General features: G+C 38.4%; 1 protein-coding gene across 1 annotated transcript in view; it reads left to right on the top strand.

The window, feature by feature from the left end:
• Positions 1-26576, top strand: part of INPP4B (inositol polyphosphate-4-phosphatase type II B) — a 272455-nt gene that overhangs the window by 81316 nt on the left and 164563 nt on the right. The window contains exon 4 of the mRNA XM_030450753.1: positions 21324-21408. Within this exon, the coding sequence (XP_030306613.1) occupies positions 21324-21408 (85 nt within the window). The remainder of the gene's footprint in view (positions 1-21323; positions 21409-26576) is intronic.

The following is a 26576-nucleotide window of genomic DNA, read 5'->3' as shown; positions in this document are numbered from 1 at the left end:
TCTGTTTTTCTGGCCTCTGTGCAAAACAATAATATTCCTAAAATAAGAGCTGGAGGAAGAGCAGGACTCGGGAGAGCCTCTTCTGTAACCTGAACTTAAGGTTTGCTTCTTGTACCAATAGAATTAATCATGGCAAATCCCTAAATATGATAATGATGGCATGGAACCAGGCATGGAACTATGGAAAACTAAGCAGACACATGACATCTCACCTTACTTCTGATACAAAAATGGCAGGAAAAAAAGGATGAAAACCACTGCTGCTTTTTTTTCCTGTCTTTCAAGTAACTGAATCTGATACCTGTGTGAACTACAGGAAGAAAGTAGCCTGAGTCTAATAAAAAGAAATCCCTTCCTTAGTTTCAGGGTGATCTTAGCCAATATGAAGCATTTGGAAGCTGATGGTAGCACTAATAACAAACTACCATTGAAAATGGGTCTGAGAAAATGAGGTATTGTTATAACCTTCTTTTGTAAATAAATACCTAATGGTTCCCAATGTCCCAGCTTAACTCAGTAAGATACTTCTGTGGTCTGTATGGCATTGAGAGGCTTCTCTAAAGTATATCCTATAATCCTGAAAAAATGTGTGAAGCCAGCCCATCTGATTTCTGTCTTCCAGGAAGCATAAGGTTTCTCAGATGAATTTTGAAAAAAAGAACAAAGATGGTCAAGAACTGCAATTCAAAATTAAGAATTTAACAGTGTGTCAGACTGGGCTTGGTTTTTTTTTTGTTTTGTTTTGTTGTGTTTTTTTTGGTGTGGTTTTTTGTTTTTTGGGTTTTTTTTTATTTTTTTATTTGGGCCTTTTCAAAGATGTTACAATTTAACATGGTGTAATTATGTGCATAAATTTTGGAGGTTTGCACTGGAGTCCTCTCTTTGTCTTAAAAAACATAGTAAAAAAGAAGAAAAAACAAGAGATTTGAACATAACTGTAACTGGGCTTTAAAACAGGTGAGTGAAACCCCTAAAGGCTAATATCAGTGATCAAGGAATGGAGATTTTTGTAATGGGAGTCTGCTGGTTTCAGCAAGAATGACCCTTGATGCTCATCAGTTCTAGAAAATTTCAACCCTTCCTGCTTGATTGACTGGAATTGGTGGATTAAGAACCTTGCTCAGAGAAGGTGTTCTTACATGTAGTGCCTGATCTCAATCTCAAACACCAGGTCCCCTTTGAATTTCAGGTTCTGAATTGTTTCCAAGGCATACACCACAGTTTAATCTGACTTTTATTAGTTTTCTCCTTCAGTGTCAAAGCCTCTCTAGAAAGGGGGCTGCTCCCAGTCCTATTGTGGGAATCTCTCCATAGCAGCAGCAGTCACTCTGCACAGGGATTTTGAACATGCAGAACTTTTTTTCCTGCCAATTTCATCTTTAAATAACAGTGAAAATGTTTGTTGTGGGTGAAGCTTTCTTAGAGGTTGAGACAGGTTTGAGTGTACTGTTGAGGCTTTAGAGATGCTAAAGGAATGGAGATCTGTAATGTCTCTAAGGTAATAATGTAGAGAGACAAGATAAACCAGGTGCCTTGAGTTGCCAAAGAGTGGGTGTGAGTCCACCTGTGCCTGATTAGGACAGGCCCCTATTGGGCATGAGCAAGACCAGGGGGCCAATAAAGGTGGGACACACACCCACAGAGGAAGCTCAGCTCACTCTGGTGCGAGGCATGGAGAGGCCAGCAGCTCGTTGAGCCTCTGGAGCAAGAAAGTCTCTTCCCGCTACACTTCTACCCTGGAAGTGCTGTGTGGTGGCTGGAGTCCTGGAAGAGACCAGCAGCTCGTTGAGCTTCAGGAGCAAGAATGGCTCCTCCCGCTACATTTGGTGGAGAATGCGGGCAACATGCAGAAAAAAGCAGCAGTGTGAGGAACTGGCAACAGGAAAAAATGCCTGGGCTAACACTCTCCTTGAAAGGTATCAAGCTCTTTGGATTGGAAACCCCTGAACAGAGGGAAGCCAAGATAAGGATTCTCTCTTTGGAAGCCCCTGAGCAGAGGGAAGGAAGCCAGGAGGATGGAATCCCATGGTATGGAGTCCCACGGAGGAACCAGAAACCCATGAGGAACCCCTGAGCAAAGTGAAGCCAAGATAAGAATTCTCTCTTTGGAAGCCCCTGAGCAGAGGGAAGCCAGGAGAAGAGCAGATACCGGAGGGAGAAGAACAAAAAGTGCCTGGGCTGGGAAAGGTAGAGACTTTAACATTTTCCCTGATTTGGTGACATTGAACGGGTGCCTGAGAAAAAATCCTGTATGTGTAACAAATCCTGTAAGTTATATGTCTATAAGTAAGTGTATTCTGTAATCAAGTTTGTAAGCTAGGGCAAACAGGAAAAGCTTTAAGAAAAAAAAAGGGGGGGGGGGGAATGTAGAGAGACAAGATAAACCAGGTGCCTTGAGTTGCCAAAGAGTGGGTGTGAGTCCACCTGTGCCTGATTAGGACAGGCCCCTATTGGGCATGAGCAAGACCAGGGGGCCAATAAAGGTGGGACACACACCCACAGAGGAAGCTCAGCTCACTCTGGTGCGAGGCATGGAGAGGCCAGCAGCTCGTCGAGCCTCTGGAGCAAGAAAGTCTCTTCCCGCTACACTTCTACCCTGGAAGTGCTGTGTGGTGGCTGGAGTCCTGGAAGAGACCAGCAGCTCGTTGAGCTTCAGGAGCAAGAATGGCTCCTCACGCTACATAGTAAAGCTAATGGGGTGAAGGATTCAGAGTATGGCAGGGCTGTGGGACTGACACCTTAATAGTCTCTAATTTGATGTCTTCATTGAGTTGATTTGAGAAAAATGAGCTTGTAGCTACTTGGTAATTGCAGTGTTATGACTGTGCTTATTATTGGGTTAGGGATTCCACATGAAAAAGAACTTTATTGAAAGTAGTTGGGCACCTTTCTACATTTTCAGAGGCAGAGCTCTGCTGTCCTCACAGCCTCACTGTGATTTCACATCCATTGAGAAGTTGAGATCTGAGACATCATCATAACAGTTGCTGTGCTGAAACACTGCCTTACTGTCACTGCCTAAACTGAACTGCAATTTTTATATTGCCTGTAAGTGATTGCTGTCTCCAGGGCTCAACTTGTCAAGTATTTAAGAAGAAAGCCTTTAGGTATAGTGACAAATTAGCTCTTGCTGCCTACTAAAGTGGAGCCTCAGAGCATCTACTTAACACCTCCTTAGACTCTAGAAAAGGTTGTTCATTATATCAACAGCTTTCATCATGAAATAATAGAATAACCTGGATTATTTTTATACTAGAAGGAGCAATTCTACTGTGTTAAAATGCCTCTTCATTTCTGGATGTCATCAGTTGAATGGGCACAGTTCCACAAGGAGATCTGTAAACTGGGATGAGATTGCAGTTACCATGTGCATACTTTGGGACTGAGCTTGGATTTGTCTGCTCTGTTGATGACACCATTGAGAGTGTCACAGATTTTTTTTTACTTAAAGACACTTTTTATTCTGCCATCTAAAGATAAAGTGAAATAAAGTGGTAAGTTTTTTGTTAAAACAAGAGCTTTTGGTTCTATATTGCGGGGAATTTCTCAACAGGAATGAAGCAGAGTTACCCTTAGATCTGCAGAGTTGTCATTCCATATATTGCATGGAAAATTATTTTAAATTGCCATAAAAATAAGTGCTTCACCACAGTGGGCAGTGTTTCAGTACTACCTGGGATTTAGTCCTACTCCTAGTCCTTGTGTGCTTGTGTGTGATCTTTATCTGTAATTACATGAGTGTCTCTCTCTCTTTTTAATTTTTTTTTTTCTCCCTGCTTCAATAAAAAGAAGGAAGACTGTCCCTGTGTTCAGGCTACATTCCTGATCCCACAACTCAGGGATCAGAACCTCAGACTGTGTACTTGCTGCCAGGTCTGACACCAGCCTGACAGAGTGGTTTAGCGTGACTTTTGTGGAGGTTTTGTCAAATTGGTTGTAGTTTAGGGTGAGCTCATCTGGGAAGTGCCCAGGTTTAACCTTCAAATCCTTGAGGACTTTTTCCCCCTGGGTAGGTGTTCAACTGTTTCTACACAAAGGAAATGGTTCCTACAGGTTGGATGTTGCCTTTTACAGCCTTTTCCTGCTGCAGCCCATTTGTCCCCCCATAAAGGAGAAGGAATGGGAACAAGAGACTTGTTCAAGACATCTTTGTCACTATGCTGAATTGAAATCTTGTTTGGTTGTTTTCACTACTGTGAAAACCTGAATGAGCTTATTTATTTATGTTAGAGAAAAGAGTGTCTGGGGATTTGTGTTTAATGAGGCCAGAACTGGGTCAAAATTAACACCTAGAATGTAAGGAGCCCAAAGGCTTAACTGGAGTTTATAGCCAGTGATGCAGAAGCAGTGATCTCAATGTGACAGAACTTTATTATACTTGCTAAGTCATATTAGGTTATTTAACCCAGACTGGAAATACCAAATGGAACCTTTCACTCATTTTTTTTCCACATTGTTGGCATAAATGTTTTTTGGTAAATTCTTAACCACAGCAAATTGTCATGAATATTTGATCCTTTTTTCTGAAAAACTGTTTATTAGTATATAACACTTACAGAAGGTGTATTTACGTGGCTGTCTGTTTTCTTACAGCCTTCTTGTACTATGTAGTTACCTATGATAAATAATTTTTCAGTGATACAGTCTCTGTGGCCTTTGCAAACAAACAAAACCATATCAATTAGTATATTCATGAGGCTGATAATTTTAATAATGTAGGATTAAATGTTTGTATTTTGGGGCCATTTGTTTCTCTTGCTAACTGAAGAAAAGTGATTAATAATATGATTACTCTCTAAAACACAGCATATATATTTTTTTTTTCCTGGCAAAATGTTATGGTATATCTGCGTGTAAGTAACTTGCATGTTTATACCTAAGTGTGTGGCTTATGTAGTCAACATAGCTTCAGCTAATTCTGGTACACCCAAAGAATTAGCAATGAATGATCTCTTGACGTTTAATTAGCATCTGTCAGCACTCCTGGCAGGGTTTATCAGCAGTGCCATCCATGCAGAGCTGGGGGAGCAGCTGGAAGCTCAGCCCAGCTGCCTGCAGGTGCTCAAGCTTGAAGTGCAGCACCATATTTTCAGTTGTGGTGCAAAGTGCTGTCTCTGGACTGAAGAACTTGGAGACTTAAAATATAGGCTGTTAAAATTGGGGAGAATCACAGGCATTTAATGCTGGTGTGCTGGTTAGGAATTGTACTAGAAAGCAGCAGCAGGTACACTGACATTCAGCTGTCTGTATTGCTGCTGTGCTTCTCTGTAGCTGTGTATGAAAGAAAAACTCAAAAGTGCTAAAGCAATTTGTCCCTGTTGCTGGCTTTGGCTTGGTTACCATTAAGGTTGCAGCTCTGTGTACTTAATGATCAGAAGTGGTGTCTGTGGTACAAATTTTTGCCCATTTTCACCTTTGTAGTGAAATGAGGCAACCAGGTGCCACTAATTGCCAGGGAGTGAGCATGAGCTTGTGTCAAGCCCACCTGTGCCTAATTAGTGTGGGCCCCCACTGCGCAGGGTGAGGCTTGAGTGGCGCAGCCGGCTAAGCACGTAATGACACCCCGAGCAATGCTGAGGGACGCGGGTTCGAGGCTCCTCAAAGCCTCACCCTGCTGGCGATGAGCTCTAGTGGAGCAATAAAGTTAGTGCAGTGCTGAAAGCAGCACTTAAAGCCAAGCATGCTGAGATTGTGAGTTCCAGTGTGAGCTGAGCCTGTGTCTTAGGTCTTACCTTTTACTGGCCCCCTGGTCCTGCTCATGCGCAGTGGGGGCCCACCCTAATTAGGCACAGGTGGGCTTGACACAAGCTCATGCTCACTCCCTGGCAATTAGTGGCACCTGGTTGCCTCATTTCACTACACACCTTCATTGCCTCATGAGTTGTACTGATTGTTCTGTTGTAGGGCTGCCCTGTGGCTGCTTGAAATGTGATGAGCCACAAAGTCACTGAGAGTTTTTGCCTTGTCACATCAAATCTCATTGCCTGAGAACCTGGAGGATGTGTAATTTCTGTTTGTGGTGAGACATGGCCAGGATGAGCATCTTCTCTTGGGCTGTTGGTACTTTTAGCCAGACCCTGTTCTCAGCTGACCCTAAAGCTCTGATGTCTGAGCATGGTTGGGCACCAGATGGGTGGTGGTGTTTAGGAGGATGGCTATAGATTATGTTTGGCTCTGCTGTTGCCTCTCCAGTCCTCCCAGAGGTGGAAGCCAGGTTTCCTCCTGGGTGATGTGATGTGGTTATGATGCTTTAGCCACTGGGCTGTGAAGTTGCTCTGGCTTTTGCAGTTACTCTAGCAATTTATATTATGGTTGCATGTCCTGTGAGGCTCTTCAGCCAGGTCTGTTTCCTTCATTATTTGTCAGTTTTAAAAGAGAAGCCTCCAAGTAGCTCAGCAGTAAAACCCCTGTCTGCAGCCTTCCTTCTCTTATAATTAAGAGATGTTTTAATGTGGAATGTAAAATGTTGGTGGGTGTAAGTTTTCATGATGAGTTGGCTATAAAAATTACATTTCACAACATCCACTGGACTTTCAGTCATTAAGCTGATTTTCCAAGCTCTTGTCCTGCCCTCACAAATGGCAAAGTGCTAAGATTTACCTTCTGCATTCAACACTTTGCACCAAGGCCAAGCGGAGCAATTAATTAGATAAATGTTATCTGTTAATGAAGGGAGCCCAATTTAATATTGTCTAAACAAATGTGTAGGGGTTTTGGGGGTGTTTTTCCAGCTTGGAAATCTGTCAGGCTGGAAAGAAAGTGGCATCCATACTAAGGAAGGCTGGTACAAAGTAAGAGCAGCTGCTGGGCTCTGGGGGATCCCCCAGGCTTTCTCCTCCTTCTTGTGCTTCAAGGGAGCCCAGGGAGGGGAAGCTGCTCCAACATCTCTTCTTGTGGGAAGTGTTAGGGTATAGCATATCCTATATAGCATATAGCAAGCTTATTCTCTTGTGTTTCCTTTCCCTGTGGCCTTTATGTGCATCTCCTGCAGCAGCAAGTAGGAACTGGAGCTGTGATAGGAGCTATAAATGTCTGGGGAAATTCTTGATACCCCCCCCTATGTGTTTTGAGTACCCTTGTGTCCTTATGTCTCTGTCATCCAGTCCCTAGATCAAAGGGTTTTTTTTAAAAAAAGGATATTTCTCTGCTACAGTGTGCTTGCTGGGAAAACTAATTTAGTGAATAATTATAGTATAATTTCAATATATTGCCTCACTAATGCAATATACTTTTCAGAAGGTGAAAATGCAAACAGGAAATTGCATAGAGCAAACCACCTGAACCTTGACTCTGGCCTTTATATCTTCATGCCATAGTATGGTATTGCCTTAGCATTGCTTTATGTTAGTGATTTGTGTTTGTAGAAATACTTTTTTGTGAAATATGCTACTTTTCTGGTAACCTGGAGTTAGTGTGAGAATGCATGGCTGGAGGACCCCATCCCATAAAGAGGTTTTCAGCATCATTACCATTAAGGACTCAGTTTGGCTTTTACTCTGTGACAGATTTCAGCTGGTTTGGGTCTAAAGTCATGATGGAGGGTAGTGCCTCAAGGTAAATAAACCATGTGAAGCTCTGGCAGGGTGCTACATTGAGACAGCAAAACCAGAATTTAGAAAGCTTGAATATGTTGTATTAGTAATTCATTTAAAAATAATAAAACCAAAACAGAAGTGCCTAGAGAATAATGAGGCAGAATCAAAATATACTGTACATTTTAATTCCAGCTTCAAATTGGTAAAAGAAGTGTAGTAGAGTTCATTATTATTATGGCATAGCCAGGATGTACTGGCAAATAATTTTAAATGGTGTGAATAAGAAAATTACTGGTTTTTAGAACCTGATTAAAAAACCAAAACAAACCCAGTCTATTACACTAACATTACAATTGAAAAGCTTATTTACATGGGCACTTTTTCAGTTGGGGAAAAATGAGAAATGTCTTAATGGGAAAAGTTCTTGTCTCCTGTAGCCATTCTGTGTGTCTTGTAGAGGGGCTGAGCTCTGAGTCAAGAGCTCAGCAGCTGTGATGAAGAGCAGTCTTGGGCTTTGAGCATAAAAAGATTGCTTTTTCTTCCAAAAGCAAATATGTAGTTTTAAGTACTAAAATAAAATAAAAAAAAAAAATCTATATTTTAAAAAATGGCATTTCCAGGAGGTGTATTTCTTATAAATCACTTGTCTCCTGTGGTTTTCCTGGTTCTTTTTGTCAGTGCTGGGGGACAAAGCTGTTTTTATTGACAAAAGAGGATTAAGAAGTCAACTGTGAAAGTTTAGATTTATTTGTGTGTGTGTGTGTAAACTTCCAGCTATAACACCGTGGCTTAATATTCCTAGCCACTTGCTTGGATTAAACTCTGGCCATGTTAAAGAAAGGGCTCAGTGTATGTCAATTTAGAAGCAGCAAAAGAGCTTAAATGTTCACTGTAGCTCTCATCTTTAATATATTGCATTGGATAAGATTTTCTTGAAAGCTCATTATCTTTTGCTATAGAACTTCTTGCTTGTGTGAGAAACTTATCTCAAGAGATGCTCTGTGGTAGAGAATTAACCAAGAACTGATCATGCATATCCCTGGCTGTAGTGACAAAGATTAGATGGAATGAGCCCAATTTAATTCTTTTTTTTTTTCTCAGACATCACTGCAGTTACATTGCATCCTTAGAACAGAATAATTATACCTACAAGCTTAAAATACTTAAAGTCCTAAGTTTGGTTTCCTTTCTTTGGTTTATTGATATTTTTAGGAAAAATGAAACACAAAAGCCCTTCAACAGTGCTTCATTGTCTCTGGAAATGACACTCAAAGCCAGATCTTTTAAGTATTCTTCCATATAATTTAGGTCTGCAGATGGGATTCTTTCGTTCCTCTTAAGGTACATATTTAATAGTGATTAATTCAGATTGCAGAAAACAAAAAAGAGATTAAATGTTCATTGATACCAGGTTGCTTGATCTTTTTTTCATTTTTATATGTGTTATGCTTACTAGTTTGAAGGTCAACTTTTAATGTACCCAAACTGACACAGTTCATGGTGATGGATGCAGACACCTCCTCCCTCCACCCATCAGTGGATTTCAGCCCCAGCACCAGTGTTAGGTCTTTTACATCCATTTTCTCCTCTTCTCCTGGTCTCTTGATGAAGCTGTACGCCCAAGATCATTGCCTGTGGATCTTGTCTGTTAAGGCACTTCAAATGGAGTTGGGTTGGATGATCATATACCTTATATTCCCTCTGCACCACCAGACTTACACCTGGGCATTTGTCCAGAGCTTGGTGTTACAAGGTCAGAGTTGTGTCATGGTTTTGCTTGTTAGGGGGGATAAATACTGGTAACAAGACTCATGCAGGAGTAAGAGATAAGGGAAGAACTACAGATCTCCTTTTAAGAAGCTTTTAGTAAATGTCAGCCATGGTTCTTTAATTTGTTTATGATTTAGTTTGGATTTGAGTCCATGGCAATGTGAAAAGGACAAGAATCAGCTTAAAGTTGTTGCTTCATACAGAAGTTTTTGAACTGAGGACTTAATTGACAAGGTCACCCATACTCAGCTTTATCCACTCTTTTGCCCCAAACTCTGTTAGAATGCATGGCCAAGAGACCAGGGCTGATGGCTTTATGGAAACAGGGCTGGGAGCTGATGTGCTTAGGTGGGGAATGAGAGACCAGAGTTGGGCATTGGATTCCTTTGGTCCCCTGACAATAAAAACTTAAGAAATTGATCTCTGGGTCATGACTGGTAAGGATTTATTGTTGTTTGACCAAGAGAACTGAAAATACATGTACATCAATGCTGCTGTATATATGTAAAATACCATATTATTTTATCAAGCTGTTTGCAAGCTCATAGTGCCCTGAAGTGTAGCTGGGGTTGACATGACAAAAAGTGTTTTGACCAGCTCTGTTTCCTTGTAAATGTTCAACTGGTTCCTCAGACCTCATCAAATACAATTACAGCATCTTAGTATTGATAATTGTGTATCTTTTGTAACACCTTGGAAGTCACTGCTAGTGCTTTGGGATTTAAATGAGTGGTAACATGATGGACATAATGGATGATGAAGTCAGTGCTGTATGTAGCTTCCCAGGGTTACAACAGAGTATAAATGTTGGACTTGTTCTTTTATGTGCTGCTATTTTATTATACCCTAGATTGTTGGCTACCCTTTATGATATGTCATTTTGATCAGTTCCCTGGAGGGTATTTAATATTTCATTCAATATTTAAGGCACAGCAGTAGCAGTGAGATGGTATATGAAGCAATAAATGGCCTTTGTGTGTGGTTAAATGCCAAAGCAGTGATGAGGCCATTAAAGGAGAGTACTGTTTATAATGGTTTTTGAGGGGTAATATTTTTCTGGTTTACTCTAGGTGAAAAATAAAACTAGTAAGTGGAAACATGACAGTTTGAGACACTGAGAATGTTTCATTTTGCTCTTCTCAAAGCATCTCTGCTTTGCATGTGAAAAAGTCTTCCTTGAAGGATTTAGCAGTATGACAAAGGAGTGATCTTATTAAAAAAAAGGGTCAAATGTGTAATGCTGTGTTTGCAGTGTATGTGCATCTATTAGCAGGTGGAAACTCTACATGTGTAGTTGTAGTGTTCTGTGAACACAACTCAGAGCTGTACATAAATTTGAGACAGCTTTTTTAAATGGGATTGGTGCTTATTGCAGTGTTTGTATAGCAAAAGTGTTGTATTTGGCTTTTTGAGGGGGTTTTAGTTGGATTGTTTTGTTTTTTGGAGAGATTCTGGTGGCTGAAATTGCAGTGAGACATTTTTAAGTTACATGAGAGGTTCTGATGTACTGTTTGAGATCTGTGCTAAGCTATAACATAAGGTTTTTTTCCTTCCCCCTTTTTATGACCAATAATTACAGCTTAAAGTCAGAATGTGAAGCCCAGGTGAAGGTTAAACTTGCCTGTGAAAATTGTTTCTGGTCTGTTATGTTGCAATAAAATGTTTCCAGAACACTCTGCATCTTCATCCTCTTCAATCCTGTGCTTAATCTGTACCTTTCTTTTAGAAACCACCATGAATGTATTTTACTTTTGTGCTGATAATATGTTGTGCCAAGTTAATGACTGTTATGGAGTATTTGACAGAATTCTTTCAGAAACCTGAAGCTGTCTTTTTGTGACCAAAGAAAAAAGAAAATGCAGAAGGGCAAGATAAATGCTTTCACATGCTATGTTTGCTTATTGAGTTTACAATAAAGTCCTCCTGGGTTGCCTGGAAGCTTTTAGAGTATTTTATGTAAAGTCCTCTAAGTGCACTATGAACTAATGCTACAATGCCAAATTATTACTTTATTTTTCCCAGGAAACAAACACATTGATGATTAGTTGTGAGAACAATTCACCTTTGTGGTGACTCAGATTTAACCTAGTTCTGCATAGGATGTCCTGACATGTCCCCTGGATGGTGTAGTTCTTATTGCAGGCAAACTTATTAGCAAAGCTTCTTATTTGGACTATTTGAATGCAGAGATTCTTCTGAGACTGTATCAATATGCTGTAGGTAAAGCCTGGTTTTCCTTAAGGAATAAATTCCATCAGTATTGGTGTCACCAGTCAAGGTTCCAGAGCATTACTAGCAAAAGTAAACTTCCTACAAATCAAGTTTGAGTTCTTGCAATAGTTTGTTTTGTAGCAGAGCTCAACTTTTCAGAGATGAAGCTTCAAATAATTTCTGTAGTTCCTTTGTAGAGATTCTGTACTCTTCTATCCTGTCCTTTTTGTTTGTATTAAACATATCTCTATCAGATACTTTCTGCATATTTCCAGGTCTTTGCAAACACAGTTTTACTCTAGGTCTTATTTCTGTTTTCTTTTGTGGTTGTTGTGAGTATACAGCAAACCAGAAGAATGGCTTTTATAGAAGGTTATGTAGAGTAAAAGCAAAGGTAATGCCAGAGGAAAATTGAGGAACTTATTATAAAATGTGCAAGTGGCCTATTTTCAGATCTAATAGGCTGTAGGAATCAATACAAATTTCTTAAACCCATTTGTTCAAAAAAGCCACTGAACGAGGTTAACAGAAGCTTGGAGGAACATGATCATGTTCTTACCCTGTTCTTCCATAATTCCTTGGGTTTTTGCCTTTATTTGCCACAGTAGATGTATGTATACTCTGTTATGAGCTCCTCTGCACAGATGCAACCCCTATTGTGTAGCTGATTTATTTGAGCATTTTTCAACTTTAGTTTTCTGAGTTCTGTTGTGATGTAAATGTTCTTCCTTCTCTGTCAAAGTAATCTGGGTAGGAAATCCACAGTTTGAATAGTTGTAAGGCACTGACATAATTGGGGTGATAAGCAAGATTGTTTCCCTGGAATATTTCTAAATATTTCTGTTCTTTACTGGGCAGTGTTTTTAGTATGATATATATAGGATTTGAACAAATGTAGAAGCAAACTGAGACAGTTACCTCATTGATAGTAAAATATCACAATTTTGTAATTAGTATCTAAAAATAGATTTTTAAAATGACCTTACTTTTGTTCTCAACTCTGTATGGTCAAAGTTAAAAAAAAGAGGTGTCTGAGCTTTTTTTTTTTTTATTGAACTTTCTAAAAAGCCATGTCTACTTCCAAGCAGGAAGCATTTTGTTGGCTTTTGAGTCTCAACTTTTAACTCTGGGACTGTGTTTCCTCTCCACACGTTTTGCTGGGGGAAGATTTTTCCACATCTGTCACCTTCTTTTAGTTAAGAAAGTGGATGGATTAGAGAGCAGGCTACTGCTGTTTTCCTGGATGTGCAGGGCACACTAAACTGTCTCATTAAAATCTGAAGTAAAAATAACAAAAAATACCCAGGTTAGTTGTCTAATGTTTCCTTAGTGTGCACAAGTATCAGCATATACTTTTTTCTGTGAAGTGTTTGTAAAGTTTTCATTAATAGTCTTTAAGGAAACCTTCTGAACATCTGAAATGACACTGATGTCAGAATACTGGCCTGGAAATAAGTTCCTATGTTTGTAGTTGGAATTCTGGACAGCTTGGAGTTGAACCAGCTGATTTATTGGATTTTGTTGTAAGGCTGATGGCTTTGGTGGTAGGGTTTGGTTTGTTTTGTTTTTTTCTTGTTTTAAAATCAGTTTTTTTTCTTTTTTAGGGGTATAGCTGTTTTCTGTTTAAATCATATCTCTACATTTAGTGTTTAGGGGATGCAGTCATTCTTTGCAACTTTTTTTTTTTTTTTATCACTGTAAAAGTACTCCTAAATAACTGTGGCAACAGCTTCACAGCTTTGTAATGAAGTCATTTATAACACCCCAAATTTCAGTGTGTCTGAAGGTAGAAGCACTGATTGTTTAGCTGATTTCCCCAATGAGTATAAAAACCTGAATTACTTTAATTCATAGATGGTTTTGAACAAAGCCTCCATTTTGAAAGCAGAATTCTTTAAGAAGATGCAAGTTTTAATTTAAGTTTTTAAGATTATGGACACCTGGGTGTTGAATCAGTGGTTAAAATATTTTTATTATGACTCCCTGACAGCTCTTTGTTTTAAGGCATGTTAGAGCTTGTCATTTGCCATAAATTTTAACAATGAATTTTATGCCTGCTGTTTATAGCCAGCTTGTAGTACTGTAGGCTCCAGTTTCTACACTGTATCAAGGCAAATAAAATATCTGCAAATAGTCTTCAGATGCAAATAAAGAAATATTTAGGGCCTGTTCATAATATAATCAACAGTTTCTGGTTAACTCAATTTGTGTAAAATAACCTTATAATGCCTCTATTTGGTTTTGCTTCTGCTTCAAGTATAGACCACAACACTTATGTTTCAGAATCTGGAAGACTTACAGTTTTCTGCAGATGGACTTTTTGGTTCTTCATGCTCTTGACTTCAAATAGTGATTTTGCAGCCACAGGATGGGGCTGAATTTTGGTTTTTAATTTTTAAAACCAATTTTGTCAAGTGTAGAGACAAAAGATTGTATTTACAGAGGGAAGATGGATAGGTCTACGTACATATAAAAGTTTGCATTAATGTATTTAATTACCAATTAAAAAAAGAAATTGAGGTAAATAGGTTAGAAACTTCACTGCTGTTCTTTGGTAGCTCTCTTTGAGAATTTTATTTTCACTACCCCTAAAGTACTAAATTGCTTGTCAACTCTACCAAAAACTAGTATAACATTTATTTTCTCAAATACTTCAATGAAATCTTTTTTTTTCTCTAGCAGAAAATAAAATTCCATTCTTTTGACATTTTTCTCTAAGCTCTCTTTTGCCCTGCAGAGGTACTTACACATCCCTGCAGCAATGAAGCCCAAGGAACTTGGCACAGACTTGTCCTAGAGGAGTGGTTGCTGTTCCCATCATTCTCCTTGGGCTTCCAAGGGATAATTTCAGGAGTAATTTCATCAGAACTTGTTTTAATGGGAGATGTGTAAGCTGTTGTGACTCACTACAGCAAGGAAATTTTCTCTCTTTCACAATAGTGGTGTTACCACTTCAACGTTTAAGAAGTTAGCTCTGAAAAATGAAGAATTTTGCTTAAAAATCAGACACATCTTTTGGAGAGAAAGAAAAAGTTCTCTGGAGACCTTGTGCTTAGGGTGCTTGGGGTATGGTTTTGGGGTGTGAATGTTTGGTTTTGTTTGTGGTTTGGTTGGTTTTGGGTTTTTTTGCTCCTGTTCTCCTGAAGAAAACCTGAGATTTAGAAAATTATGCCAGATGTTGCAAGATGTGTAATAAAATGGTAAAAATTGTAAGAATTCTTACCAGTGGAAAGAAACATCCTTCATTCTCCAATGTTAAATATCCAAAGGTAATGTATTTTATATTTAAGCATTACCTGTAGTGATAATATTTTTGTCTTCTGCCTTCCTTATTTCCCAAGTACTCCTGAATGTGGTGAAAGCTGTAATTACACTGTCATATTTACTTTTAAAATACAGTTAACATTTAATTTTTATTTTAACCTATTTATGAAGTAACAAGGCAATATACTGGGAACTGAGCCATAGATTAATAACACATTTTTTAAATTGCAGCCAAAGAACTGAGGGGGACAATTTTTTTTTTAAAAACCCCAACATATTATTTGAGATGTGTTGATACAGCACATGAGTCTTGCACCAAAATATAACTTGGAACAACTTCATGAATTCATGTCTGAGCTGTATATAGTTAACTTTTTAGGTAGGAAGGGTAATTTGAGATTTTTTCAAGCTGTGTGTGGAATGTAGAAAGTGTTTAATTTTCATTTTTTAATCATGCTCACGAGTAATAAAAGGAGTGAATATGGGGTGTGAATTAGGAGAGTATTTGTACATTATCATTATTACTACTAATGCAATTTGAAGCTGGAAATTACAATCAGTTATGTCTTCACATTTGCTAAAGCTAATAGTCTATTAAAAATATTGTCTGGTCTGCAGGAGTGAGGAAAAGCAGAGGTCTGCACTGAGGAAAGCCAACAATATTTTCCAGAGTGAGTGTGGATGAGCAGTATCATATTGTCAGCATGAAGCTGATACCTGGTAGTGATGCATGATGGATTAATCACAGGGGGTAGGGCATTTTTTGGGAAGAGATTTGAGAAGTTTATGAAGGTGGTTGCAGTTAACTCCCGGATTACAGCCTGTCTGGGATAATTGAAGCATCTCATCAGACACCCAGAAAGCACATTCTTCCTTATCATGCAGCTTGGGTCTCAGGCTTTGCAAGTCTTAATAGACACAGGGTGGGAATATTAATATTGCAGAAGAGTATTTAATGTCACAGAAGAGTTCAGATGGTGGAATCCTGCTTGCCAACATGTAAAAGGGGCACTTTTAATTCTGCAAATTATGTGCTTGTGTGTGTCATGTAGTCATTTGTTAATGCAGCAAAATCGGAATGCTGCATTTTGCTGTATTTGGGAATGGAAATATTGCTGTAGAAATACATTGTGCTTGCCTGCATTTTAAGCCTGTTAGGTTTTCTATTTGTGAATTAAATTTCTTTGCCAAATTCTGTTGCTTTTTTTTTTTTCATATTCATAGATATACATACAGTGTCTATGAAAGCTGTGTTTCATCTGCAGAGTGATGAACCTTATCAGTGGTCAGATTGAAATAGCAAATGTAGGTGGTAATGTTTATAGTGTGCTCCAAAGCATCACCTGAGCACTTGCAGACATCACTGAGCTCATATGGAGCTGAAGAGCTCATTTGCCAGTACCTGTGAGGTTGTAAAAACTCAGGATCATAGGGAGGGGGTTCAAAATAACTTTGTAAACTTCACCTGCTGCTACCAGTCCCTCAGACAAACTCCTGTATTACAAAGATGTTCTTTAATAGTTAGCCAGAACTGAAACCAAGTCTCATAGTTTGCATTTTGGTGACAGAGCACTGGAAGAGGATTCCAAGAGAGGTTGTTGGAGCCTCCATCTCTGGAGGCATTCAGAGCCTGTCTGGACATCTTCCTGTGTGATCCTGCAGGGGGGTTGGAATTAGATGACCTTCAGTGGTCCTTTCCAACCCCTACCATTCTGTGATTCTCTGAAAGTATTTTGTTTTGGTTTTTTGTTTGTTTGGTTTGTTTGTTTTTTTTTTTTTTTTGTTTGTTTTTTGCCTTTGTTCCTTCTGTGTGTCTATTATTTTGTCCATTTAAGTTATGTTTTCTTAGCCTCTGAAAAATGTATGTTTTCAACTTGTTCTTATCATTGGAATACTTAAAATTGCAGTCAGAAAAGAACTGATTTGAAAAGCATGGTAAGAAGATTGGTGTACCTAGCATCCCTACTCCCTAGGGCTTTCAATTTAATTATTTCAAGTTTGCAAAAATAAGCCTTTAAAAAATAAACTGTGACATTCACACAGGCACATGCCCTGACCTTTGGCTGACTGTGGAGTTTTTATGAAGTCTTTGAAGAAGTGTTTTTATTTTCTCTAGTGTTTGGGTTGGTTTTTTTTTTCCACAATGGTATAGCTTTACTTTTCTCCTTACTGTTTTAACACAGAGGAATTGCTTGGAATGTCTCTACTAATTTTAACTCTCAGTTTACTTGGAGCCTGGGTATGGCTAACAATAGGTTCCAACAACTCCCCTCCCTACAGCAACAAATCTATTGTAAAGCCCTTTCATAATGATGCTTCCTCCCACCCACAGGGGTGCAGCAAGATCTGCAGGAATGCAAAAACAGCTCAAACACTCTGTATGGCAGTTGTAAAAGTTTCACAATGCTTTCAATTTTTGAAAGCTTGCTTTTTGCTTTTTTTTTTTTTATTTTTTTTTTTTTTTAAAGTGAGGCTGGAATCTGAAACAATGTTTGCAAATTCCAGTTATAATTTAAGTTACAAATTCAGTGCAGATAGAAGCAGATAGAAAAGATGTACTGATATAATTTCAAATACTGTATTTCCCTCTCTGATGAAAGATGGGTTTCAAGGGTTTCAGGTTTCAAGGGTTGGACTTGATGATCTCTGAGGTCCCTTCCAACCCAGCCAATTCTATGCTTCTATAATTCCATGTTTTCAGCTTTTATACATTCTAATTGCAAAAAAGCTATATTCTCTCTCTATATATATCTGTATCTATCTATCTATATACATACACACATATATATATATATACTCTTCTCAATGCCATGTATACTTCAGATAGCTCATGCATCTCAAGCTATGAACTGGAATGATGGTTGCCATTTTACTATCATAAAGCTTCCTTTACCTTGAAGGGAGCTGGGCAGGGTTATGTAGGAACGAATATGGAGTTATCAGACACCTACTTGTGTCTTTTGGTGTGATTTGTGCTTATTTCAGTGCCAGGCATGGACTCCACAACTTAGGGATGTCTACACAGCTGTGATTTGAAACTCCTGACAGGCAGTTGTGGATTTATCAGTGCAGTTGTACTTTCTATTGGCAACAGCAAAGCTTGGCCAGTCACTTGGTGAAGTGAATTTAAAGGGTTTCTGCTAATTCTAGGTTTTGGGCACTCTTCTGCTTCAGCAGTTACTAGGACATTTAAGTTAGATTTCTGAATAATTTTATTTCCTCCTCAAATCAGTGTATTAAAACAATTGCCTGATTATGGGTGTGGTGTGGTGGGTTCTGCTGCCTGTAGGCTTAGTCAGCATTTTAAGGCAGATGTAATAATTTCAGGCCTCATTGCTGTTTGGTGTTTGCTATTTGTATTGATCCAGGAAGCTTTTTATAGCTGTCAATATGCTGGGTTGTAACACATTACTGATTGTGATCCTATTTGCCATGCATAAGGCCAGATCACTACAGGTTACCCTTGTATCAAAACTCAACCTAGGAAAAGAAATTAGTAGCTCGTTCATATAACATCATATATGCACTTTAAAAAGAAATTTTGGATCTCTTCAGATACTGACAAACAAAGCTGATCTCTATCAGATACTTATAATGGTTCCCTTGATTACAGTTTTGTCATCTGTAAATACATTGCTTGTTTAGCTTTTTATGTGACAGAGTTATAGCTCATGTGACTGATGAGAAGTCTGCAATAATAGTAGTTCTGAAGGTCTTGTCAGCTTTGTGTCAGGATGTTCAAGATGTCTTAAAGCAACATGTACTTTTTTTTCTAGCAGCCTTATGCTCTTCCATTATTTTTTCTTATTTCTCTTCTTCCCTGTCACACAGAGGAAAAGTGAATGCATCTGATCACTAGACTAGACTAGGAAAACATTTGGAGTAATTGGAAGTTTTAGCATTTTGGCATTCCAGCTTCCACTCATGTAGGAACTGGAGTAGCTTTGTGTCTGAAGAGACTCTTGTGCCACAGCATCTGCTGTCTTAAAATCCAGAAAGCTGGAAATGCTCTGAATCTTGCTCTTGTGTTTGTAGTTACTGTTGTATTACAACTCTATTGTGAGAGAAGCATTACTAACACAATTTCTTGTCAGTTATTTGATGTGGCTTTTTTGCTAACCACTTGCTAATTTGTTTGTATTGTACTTAGGCCTTTCACATACAAATCCAAAATTAAGCCTTTAAGGCTTGGCAGCTATAGCAAGCTACATGGAATCTGTGATTCTTCATTCTTTCCCTTCCTCAATCCTGGTCTTGTCTGAAAATGTGCAACATTGCAGGAGGGAGTTGCTTCTCTTAATGTACTAACAAGCTTCTTACTATAGACACATACTTTGGAGGAAATGTTAAGTCTACAGATTTGCATGTTTGCACGTTTGATCTGTGGGAAGTGTAGATCAGTAAATAGGGATGAAAGGGAAAAAGCTGTTAGAAGTGATTGACTATTTCAGACAGAGACCAGATAGAAGTCTTTCATGTAATCATAGCTGATGGTTAAATTGCCTCAGACTTTCATCAGGTTCTGGAAGAGCCCCCCATTTGCTCATATCTTCTCTGAATGATTGCCTCTTGAGGGAACCAGGCTGCATTATCCACTTTTCAAGTGAGGGTTATCAATGTTGGTATCTTGCCTCAAAATCTGAGAAATTAAAATAGCTGTCAGCCTCATTGCAGTGGGTAACTTCCTAACTAGTCAGCTGATTTTTTTTTTTAAACTATTTTTGCCTGTTTTCCAAGCTGACTTTACCTCTTTTCTCATAAAGACCTCTTGTATTTTACTTTCCTTGCTAAAACCTCAATAAATGTCTCACTCTGTAGCACCTGAGAATTGCCTCTGGGTTACTATGCATCCTCGACTTGCTGGATTCTATAAATAAGTTTCCAATGTAGTAGCTGTATTTCTGCCAAAACTCACAGTACTGTTTTACTTTTCTTATTCTTGTTGTTTGGTTTGATTTCTTTTTTTTTTCTTTTAAAAAATAATTATCTGTTTTTCAGTCAACAGGACAATACATCACTTTGAGAGCAGACCAACATGAATAATATTTTGAAGAAGTCAATGTACAAGTGCTTTATAGTTCAGTCTGATTGCTTATTCATAGCCTATTAAATCTTCTCTCTTGACTTCTGACATATTTCAATATAACATCCTGTAGTTTTCTCCTGGTCCTCTGTTTTTATGTTAACCTTTTGTCAAGTTTGGATGTTGATTTGTGCTTTGATAACTGGGTTTAGTTTAATGAGCAGTAAAGAGTGGGAGAGAGGGAATAAATATAGACTTTCTTGATGCAGACTTTCTGAAATGTTACCTGTTAGGTGTCAGTCTGACAGTATTACTGTGCCAAGTTTTCAGTCCTTTACTTACAAAAGATTATGGTCTTACTAGGTAAGTGAAGTGTCTTTTGGTGAAAAAAATACAGGGTGAAGCCATCTGCTTAAAAATAAACATGAAACTCTTGGAAAAAAGTTTGAGTCTGATTTTGGCAGGCCAAAAACCCCAGTATAAGTGCAGAGAAAGATTTAGACAAGAAAACTTGTATATATTAGAGAGGTATTATAAATATGAACTTTTTTACTAAGCTATTCATCAAGTGTCAAATATGTCAAGCTTTTGGTGGAAGTGGTCCACAATGTGGAAAAGCTTTCATTTTTTGGGTCACTGGGAATAAAGACACCTGAGGAAGGAATGTAAAAATAAGAATTTCCATTAGTTCTTGCAGAATCTCTCTGAAATAGAGAATGAGATGTGTGACATTCATGTTGGGGACTTGCAATGAGGAAGTGTATGGTGCATGTTCTAAGGGTTATTTGTTCCCAGTTGTTAGGGATAAAAAATGGATAATGAAAGTTTTAAGGGAACAAAAGATTAATTCTGAGGGTGTGATTGATATCTTCAGTCTTCTGAAAAATGAGTCACTTACTAAACTAGATGAAGAGCCTGCATCTTCTCTGCAGAGCACTTACAAAAAATGATGGCAGTAATTTGTATCATATTGCACTCTGCAATAGGTTCATATCACTTAATGTCATTTGAATTGCATAGCCAGAGACAACTTGCAGAGTTCCAAGTGATGATAAAGGAATCCTTTACAAAGGAAAATTGAAGAGAGATGCCTACTGGGAGATTGCATGTTATTTTGTTCCCATGAAAATATCCTGCTCTTTGAGTAGAATTCAACGTCTGATTCAGCCTTATTAGTAAATATGGAAGTTGAAATAAGCTGGAATGGCCTGATTTGCTTAGCAGTGAGTTTGCATCTAAACTTTTGAATACCTACAATATAAAAAAAGTTTCCCAAGTCCTCAGTTCCTTTTTTTTTTTTTTGTCCTAAGCTTCCTGTATGGTCTTTCCTAACATTTTCTCCCATTGTAACTGTGCTGAAGTAGGATGGCACTGAGCAGTAATTAAGGAATGCCTGTATCCATCTGCCAAGTGACTTTGTTGTCTTTATGTCTACACGTTGTGTTGGCTGGGAACAGCCAAACAGAAGGACTTCCCAGTCAGGCTCCAAATCCAAGCATTTTGTCATCTTTATCTTGCAGAGTTCTGAAGCCTCAGAAGTGGTAATCCTGGAGCGCTGCTGGATCGTGGAGTTCAGGACTAAAACAGATGTTTCAATAGTTCTCAGTAAGTAAGACAGAGCTCAGTAAGTTTACTGTCATTTTTATTTGTTTCTAATTATTGTTTTTATTCCTGTCAACAAAAATGGCAACGAAAAACCTCCAACTACCCAGACAGTGAAACTTTGCTAAAAACTTACCAAAAAAAAAAAAAAAAAAAAAGGCCTGGAAATAGAAATACTCTTAAGATAGCAACCATTCCCTGTTGTCATTTATAGCATGTAAACTACTTGGAGCTTTTAATTTCCTTTAATAGTAGTGGCTTGGAAAGACAAGTCAGTGTCACTCCCTATTTTAGTGATGGAATAAGTGAGGCATATGCTAAGGTTACTCTTGCAGATCTAGGCAGGGAATAAAGATCTCTGAATCCTGCCTTGTTGAAGGTAAACTGATGGTCCAGCCAGAGATGTGATAAACTTCCTTTCAGCAAAAGCAGTCTACTGCTTTGCTAAGGCCACATTATTACTTCTGGTGAATGCTGCAATATTTCTGTTCAGTGATCTTGAGATACCCTGGTGGTATTTAAATATTTGTGTGGTCTGCCTAGCTTCCAGCACAGGAGTGGTGGTTTTTAGTGAAAGAGGAGAAGCAACGTGGCATGTGTGAAAGCCTGAAGTTATTAAAAGAAAGGAAGTGTTACACTTCAGTAGGCAACCTTAGGTTGTATTAATTTCAAATACCTCGGGCTCTATGTGAGCTTCTGTGAAGACTTAAATGGAGATTATAGTGGTAAATGATAGAAGTTAGTTCCAGCACTGCAAAATGAAAAAAGCCAACACTGATGATAAAATTTTTAATTAAGTTCTTTATTGTTGATGGAAAATTTAACTTCCAAAGAAAGATTAGCTCAGCATCATGAGTAACCATGGAATGATTTCATCACTACTAATTTGAACATGAAATGCATCAGCATATAGAATTCAGGCAGCTTTGTGAATTAAAAGCCTCTGATGTCTGTATTAGAAATATCCTGCGGATATAATTTATGTATCAAAGCTTCCATTCTCCTTTTGTTACCACATATGGTGGCTTAGCAGTGACATTGCTGTAGCTATTAGAGTGGCAGTGGCTCATTCAGATTCTCAACCACTTCCTACTGCTGAGGTAGCAACTGACAAGTATTTTTTGCTAATTCCTGTGGAAAGAGAAACAACCTTTAACCTTCTTGAACTCTCCTTACTTTGCATATTGTCATGTGAGGAAAAATGGTGGTTCTTCAGGAAAGGAGAGGCTGTCAGCCTGGACATGGATCATTGGCTTTGTGCTTGTGTTTATTTAAATCTGGTCACTAATTTCTTTTGTACTGTGATTTGATGCTTAACTCTCATTCATGAAACCAAAACAAGCCATAGAGTATAAGGCTCCATGTCACTTTGCATGCTTAATAAAATAAAACAAGAAAGCCTTCTTAAGAAAAAAAATGAAAATTAATAACAAATGGAAAAGCTTTAGAACAGAATTATTTTCTCCCTACCATTGAGTTTGTTTTATATTTTAATCACCTTTCATTAAACTGCAGTCTTTTGGAAGACAAGGTTCAACTCCAGTAACTTCGTGGACTTGTTTTGGTGACTGAGTTCATTTTTTCTGGTTTCACAGAAACCCAGGTTTCTGTTTAAGGGATTATGATTAAACATACAATTGAGTACACTTTAAAAATTGAGGGACATCACTAAGATATTTTTAACAAGAAATGTGTTTTCATTATTAAAGCAACTGAAATACCTGAGTACTTGCAGAGAGAAGAGGCATTTGTTAAGTTGAAAAAACTTGGGCAATTGGTCAGAAAAGTCTCCATCATGTTCACATTTCACTATTTGCATCCTCAGCTCCTGCCTTCAACTGAGTCTCTGATACTGAAATAAGGAAAAAAAAAAAAAAAGGCAGGAAGGCAGACAGGCTGCTTGAGGGCCACCAAACATCTGCTATCTGAGGTATCTTCACCAAAAATGGTGCCTGGAGCAGTGGTAGCCACTGGGACCACATTTAGCTTTCTGTCACCTCAAGGAGTGGTGTCTTTTCTGCAGACTTGGTGTGTCCAGACACATAAAACCAAGGGAAGTTTGAACTTGCTTGTACACTGGGGAAGTTGTCCAGCTTGTAGACTGCAAAACCTTGACTTTTAAATGTGTGTGTGTGTCAGCACTACTGGCTTGCTGATGGGTGTGAGCTGGGATAATCCCAAGTGCTGCCTCCACCTGCTGTTTGGCAAATGCAGAATGTTCTGCTGGAAAATGTTCCCAGAGGCTCCCAGTTCTGTTCCCAGTGATGTCTCAGTGTTAACTTACTTTTGCTGCATTGTCCAACTTAGCTGTGTCATCCAGGTGTCTGGGCTAGCATTTAGAGATCACTCCATGCATCAGAATTAGTAATATTTAGTATTATTTAGTAATACTTAGTAATATTTAGTCTTCCTCTCCCCCAAACCACCCCAAGGCAGTATCTGTGACCACTGATTCATTTTCAGCTGGGTAGTTCAAACCTGATCTGACAGTGCAGAGATACTAGAAGAAATATTTTGGCAGTGGGCTATTTACTGCAGTTACAGACTGGTATTTAGTAGCAAATATGAAGATTATGTCTGACTTCAGGCATTTTTAGATTTGCTCTTGTAGTAATGCAAGTAGACTACACTATTCAGAGTTCTTTTGCTTTTAAGCCCTCTGCTAGGTTCAAGGAAACAAATGACATCTTGAGAAAAGCTAAGGACAAAGCTGTGTGAAATACTGCTTTAGATAGTGATTTTGGTTGGATACATATTTATCTACTGTTAGGACACAAACACCATGAGGTTAATGTAAGTTAAATCAACATCCTATTGTCTGATCTCAGAGACTTTTTCTTTCTGATTTATTTTGAGTTTATGTAAGCAATCAAAAGTTTCTATGTTGGTTCCTGTAGCTATGTAGATTGTCTTCAGTTCAAGGAGAAAGAGATATGGAACTCTATACTAATTTGCTTTGCATATAGGGCTATTAAATGGAATGTTTTGGGAAGAAAAACAATTCTCTTTAACTGTGTGAGGTTTTTTTATGGGTTGGTGCCACTGAACTGGAAACATCACTGAGGATGTTTAGCACAAAGACCGAAATTACTGTTCTGCTGTTGCAGCTTCCCAAGTAGATTGGAAGTTTTCATAGTATTTTATGGTTTTAGACCTTATACATCCCCTTGTTCAAAAATTATATTGTTAGCAGGAAAACTAGAAATGCACACCAGCTAAAGAACTGTTTTCATCCAAGTCAATGGTATATGTGCTGAAAAGGTCAAGATTTTTGTCCAGAATTAGTTCATGGTAACTCATGTCAGCAAGAACAATGCATAACAAGGGATGCTTTTATATTTGTATTTTCTACAGTAGCTCCCTAATGGTAAAGTATCAAGTCCTTTTGTCCACCCATGAAATAATCCCATGTTTAGGATGTTTCAAGACAAATATAATTCTGCTGATGTGCCTGCCATTCATTTGAGGTCTTCATTACATTTGTGGGTCTGTTAGTTTTGTTTTCAGAAAGAGTCACTTCAGGTAAGTTTTGTCTCCTTGCTGAAACTTGAAATTAGGTGTCTGAGCTTGATAGGGTTTACTGAATGTATCTGTGCTAAAATAATGGTCAACATAATCTGGGAGAGTATAGCAAAGAGGTTATGATCTTCAGTACATAAAAAAAGCTCCTTAATTGCAATAGATGTCATTGCCAGTGTGCAGTGTACAAGTTGGATTTTTTCTAGTGTGTGAACTAGATAAAAATCACCTACACTGAAACAATATGGGAAATAGACAACTTAGAAACTGTTGGATCAACAGAGTAAACTTTCTACATTTGCAGTGATGAGTATTTATCAGATATTTTCATGGTTTTCTGTCAGAGTACTCCAAAATCTAAATATAGCAGCTGGTAGTGTCTTGAAGTGATAGTTTAGAATGAATTTCCAGATCTCAAAACTGGCACCCATTAAATCAGAATGCAGTGAATTATGCTCACTCCTACAGCATTTCACTCTCCAGTTCTGGTTCCATTCAAACTGTGGGTGATTCACTCTGCCTTTTGTGCTTGGCAGCCTGATTTCCACAGCTAAGAGGCAAGTATAAATAGCATCATTTCCATTGCAAAACACTGATTACCTCCCAAAGCAGATGTTTGTATCTAGCTACTGGTAGGGTATTTCAAGGCAAGATCACTGTTCCTATTTACCTGTAAAAATAAAGAGCTAAAAGAACACCTATATATATTTGTGTTTGTCTGACAGTCTTTCCTTTGCTAAGGAATCTTGGATATCCAGACTGGTTCTATGAAAATAGTCTGGGCTTTTAAAGACTGAAAGCTACAAGCAAGTGTTTTGCATGCCTGTGAATATTTTTTTCTTTTTAAATTAGCATGAATGCTGGTTACTTTTTTTTTCTTGCTGCTCATTGACTACACACCTCTTTTTTCCTTTCCCCATTGTAGTTCCAAAATACTATGAAATAAAAACAAACTTCTGAATCAGTGACAGAGGAGAGTAGACAACTCATGTTACACCTTACTGGAGGAGCAGACAAGTTATTTGCCCTTCTAATTATCTTGTGGAAGGTTCCTGCCCTCCTGGCTCAGATGCAGAGGGTGATCAGATGAGATCTTAGAGCTGAAACTTCTCTGTCTGAATTAAGCTTTGCCAAACAATAAGGCTCAGCTTGTTCAGGTTTGGTCAGTCAACACAAGTTTGTGTTTTGTGTGTAGACAAGGATGTGATGAACATTTCCAGCTCCCTCAGATTTTGAATATTCTTGTCTCCAGAATGGAATGCTTTTTCTGACTGAGCCAGGGCTAGAAGGAAGAGTTTGAAGCCTTATCAGGACTTTTTTAATTGTCTGTGAAGCCAAAAGATGTGTCCCTAGTTCCCCCTGTCCTTCCCAATCTTTCCTCATGAATTCTATAGTCCAAGTGATGTGTGGAATCCTATCCAGCATTCTTAGCAGCAGCTGCAGCCACACAGATTTCTTTACATGCACTCTCAGACAAGAAGCTTGTCCCACCTCCACAGGGATTTGTGCCAGAAATTTTAAGAGGCTTCCAGTCTTGAGGTTTCCATCATGTGTTCCCCTCATAACAATTACAGCAGAGTTAATTGGAAGTGGCAGCTGCTCAGTTTATGAAATGCAAACGGGTTTAGAATAACACATGTGGGTGAGTGCCC

The sequence above is a fragment of the Calypte anna genome, chromosome 4B (assembly GCF_003957555.1).
Source record: "Calypte anna isolate BGI_N300 chromosome 4B, bCalAnn1_v1.p, whole genome shotgun sequence".
Classification (NCBI taxonomy): Eukaryota; Metazoa; Chordata; class Aves; order Apodiformes; family Trochilidae; genus Calypte; species Calypte anna.
Note: the sequence above shows the minus strand (reverse complement) of the source record. Positions and strands in the feature narration are given on the sequence as shown.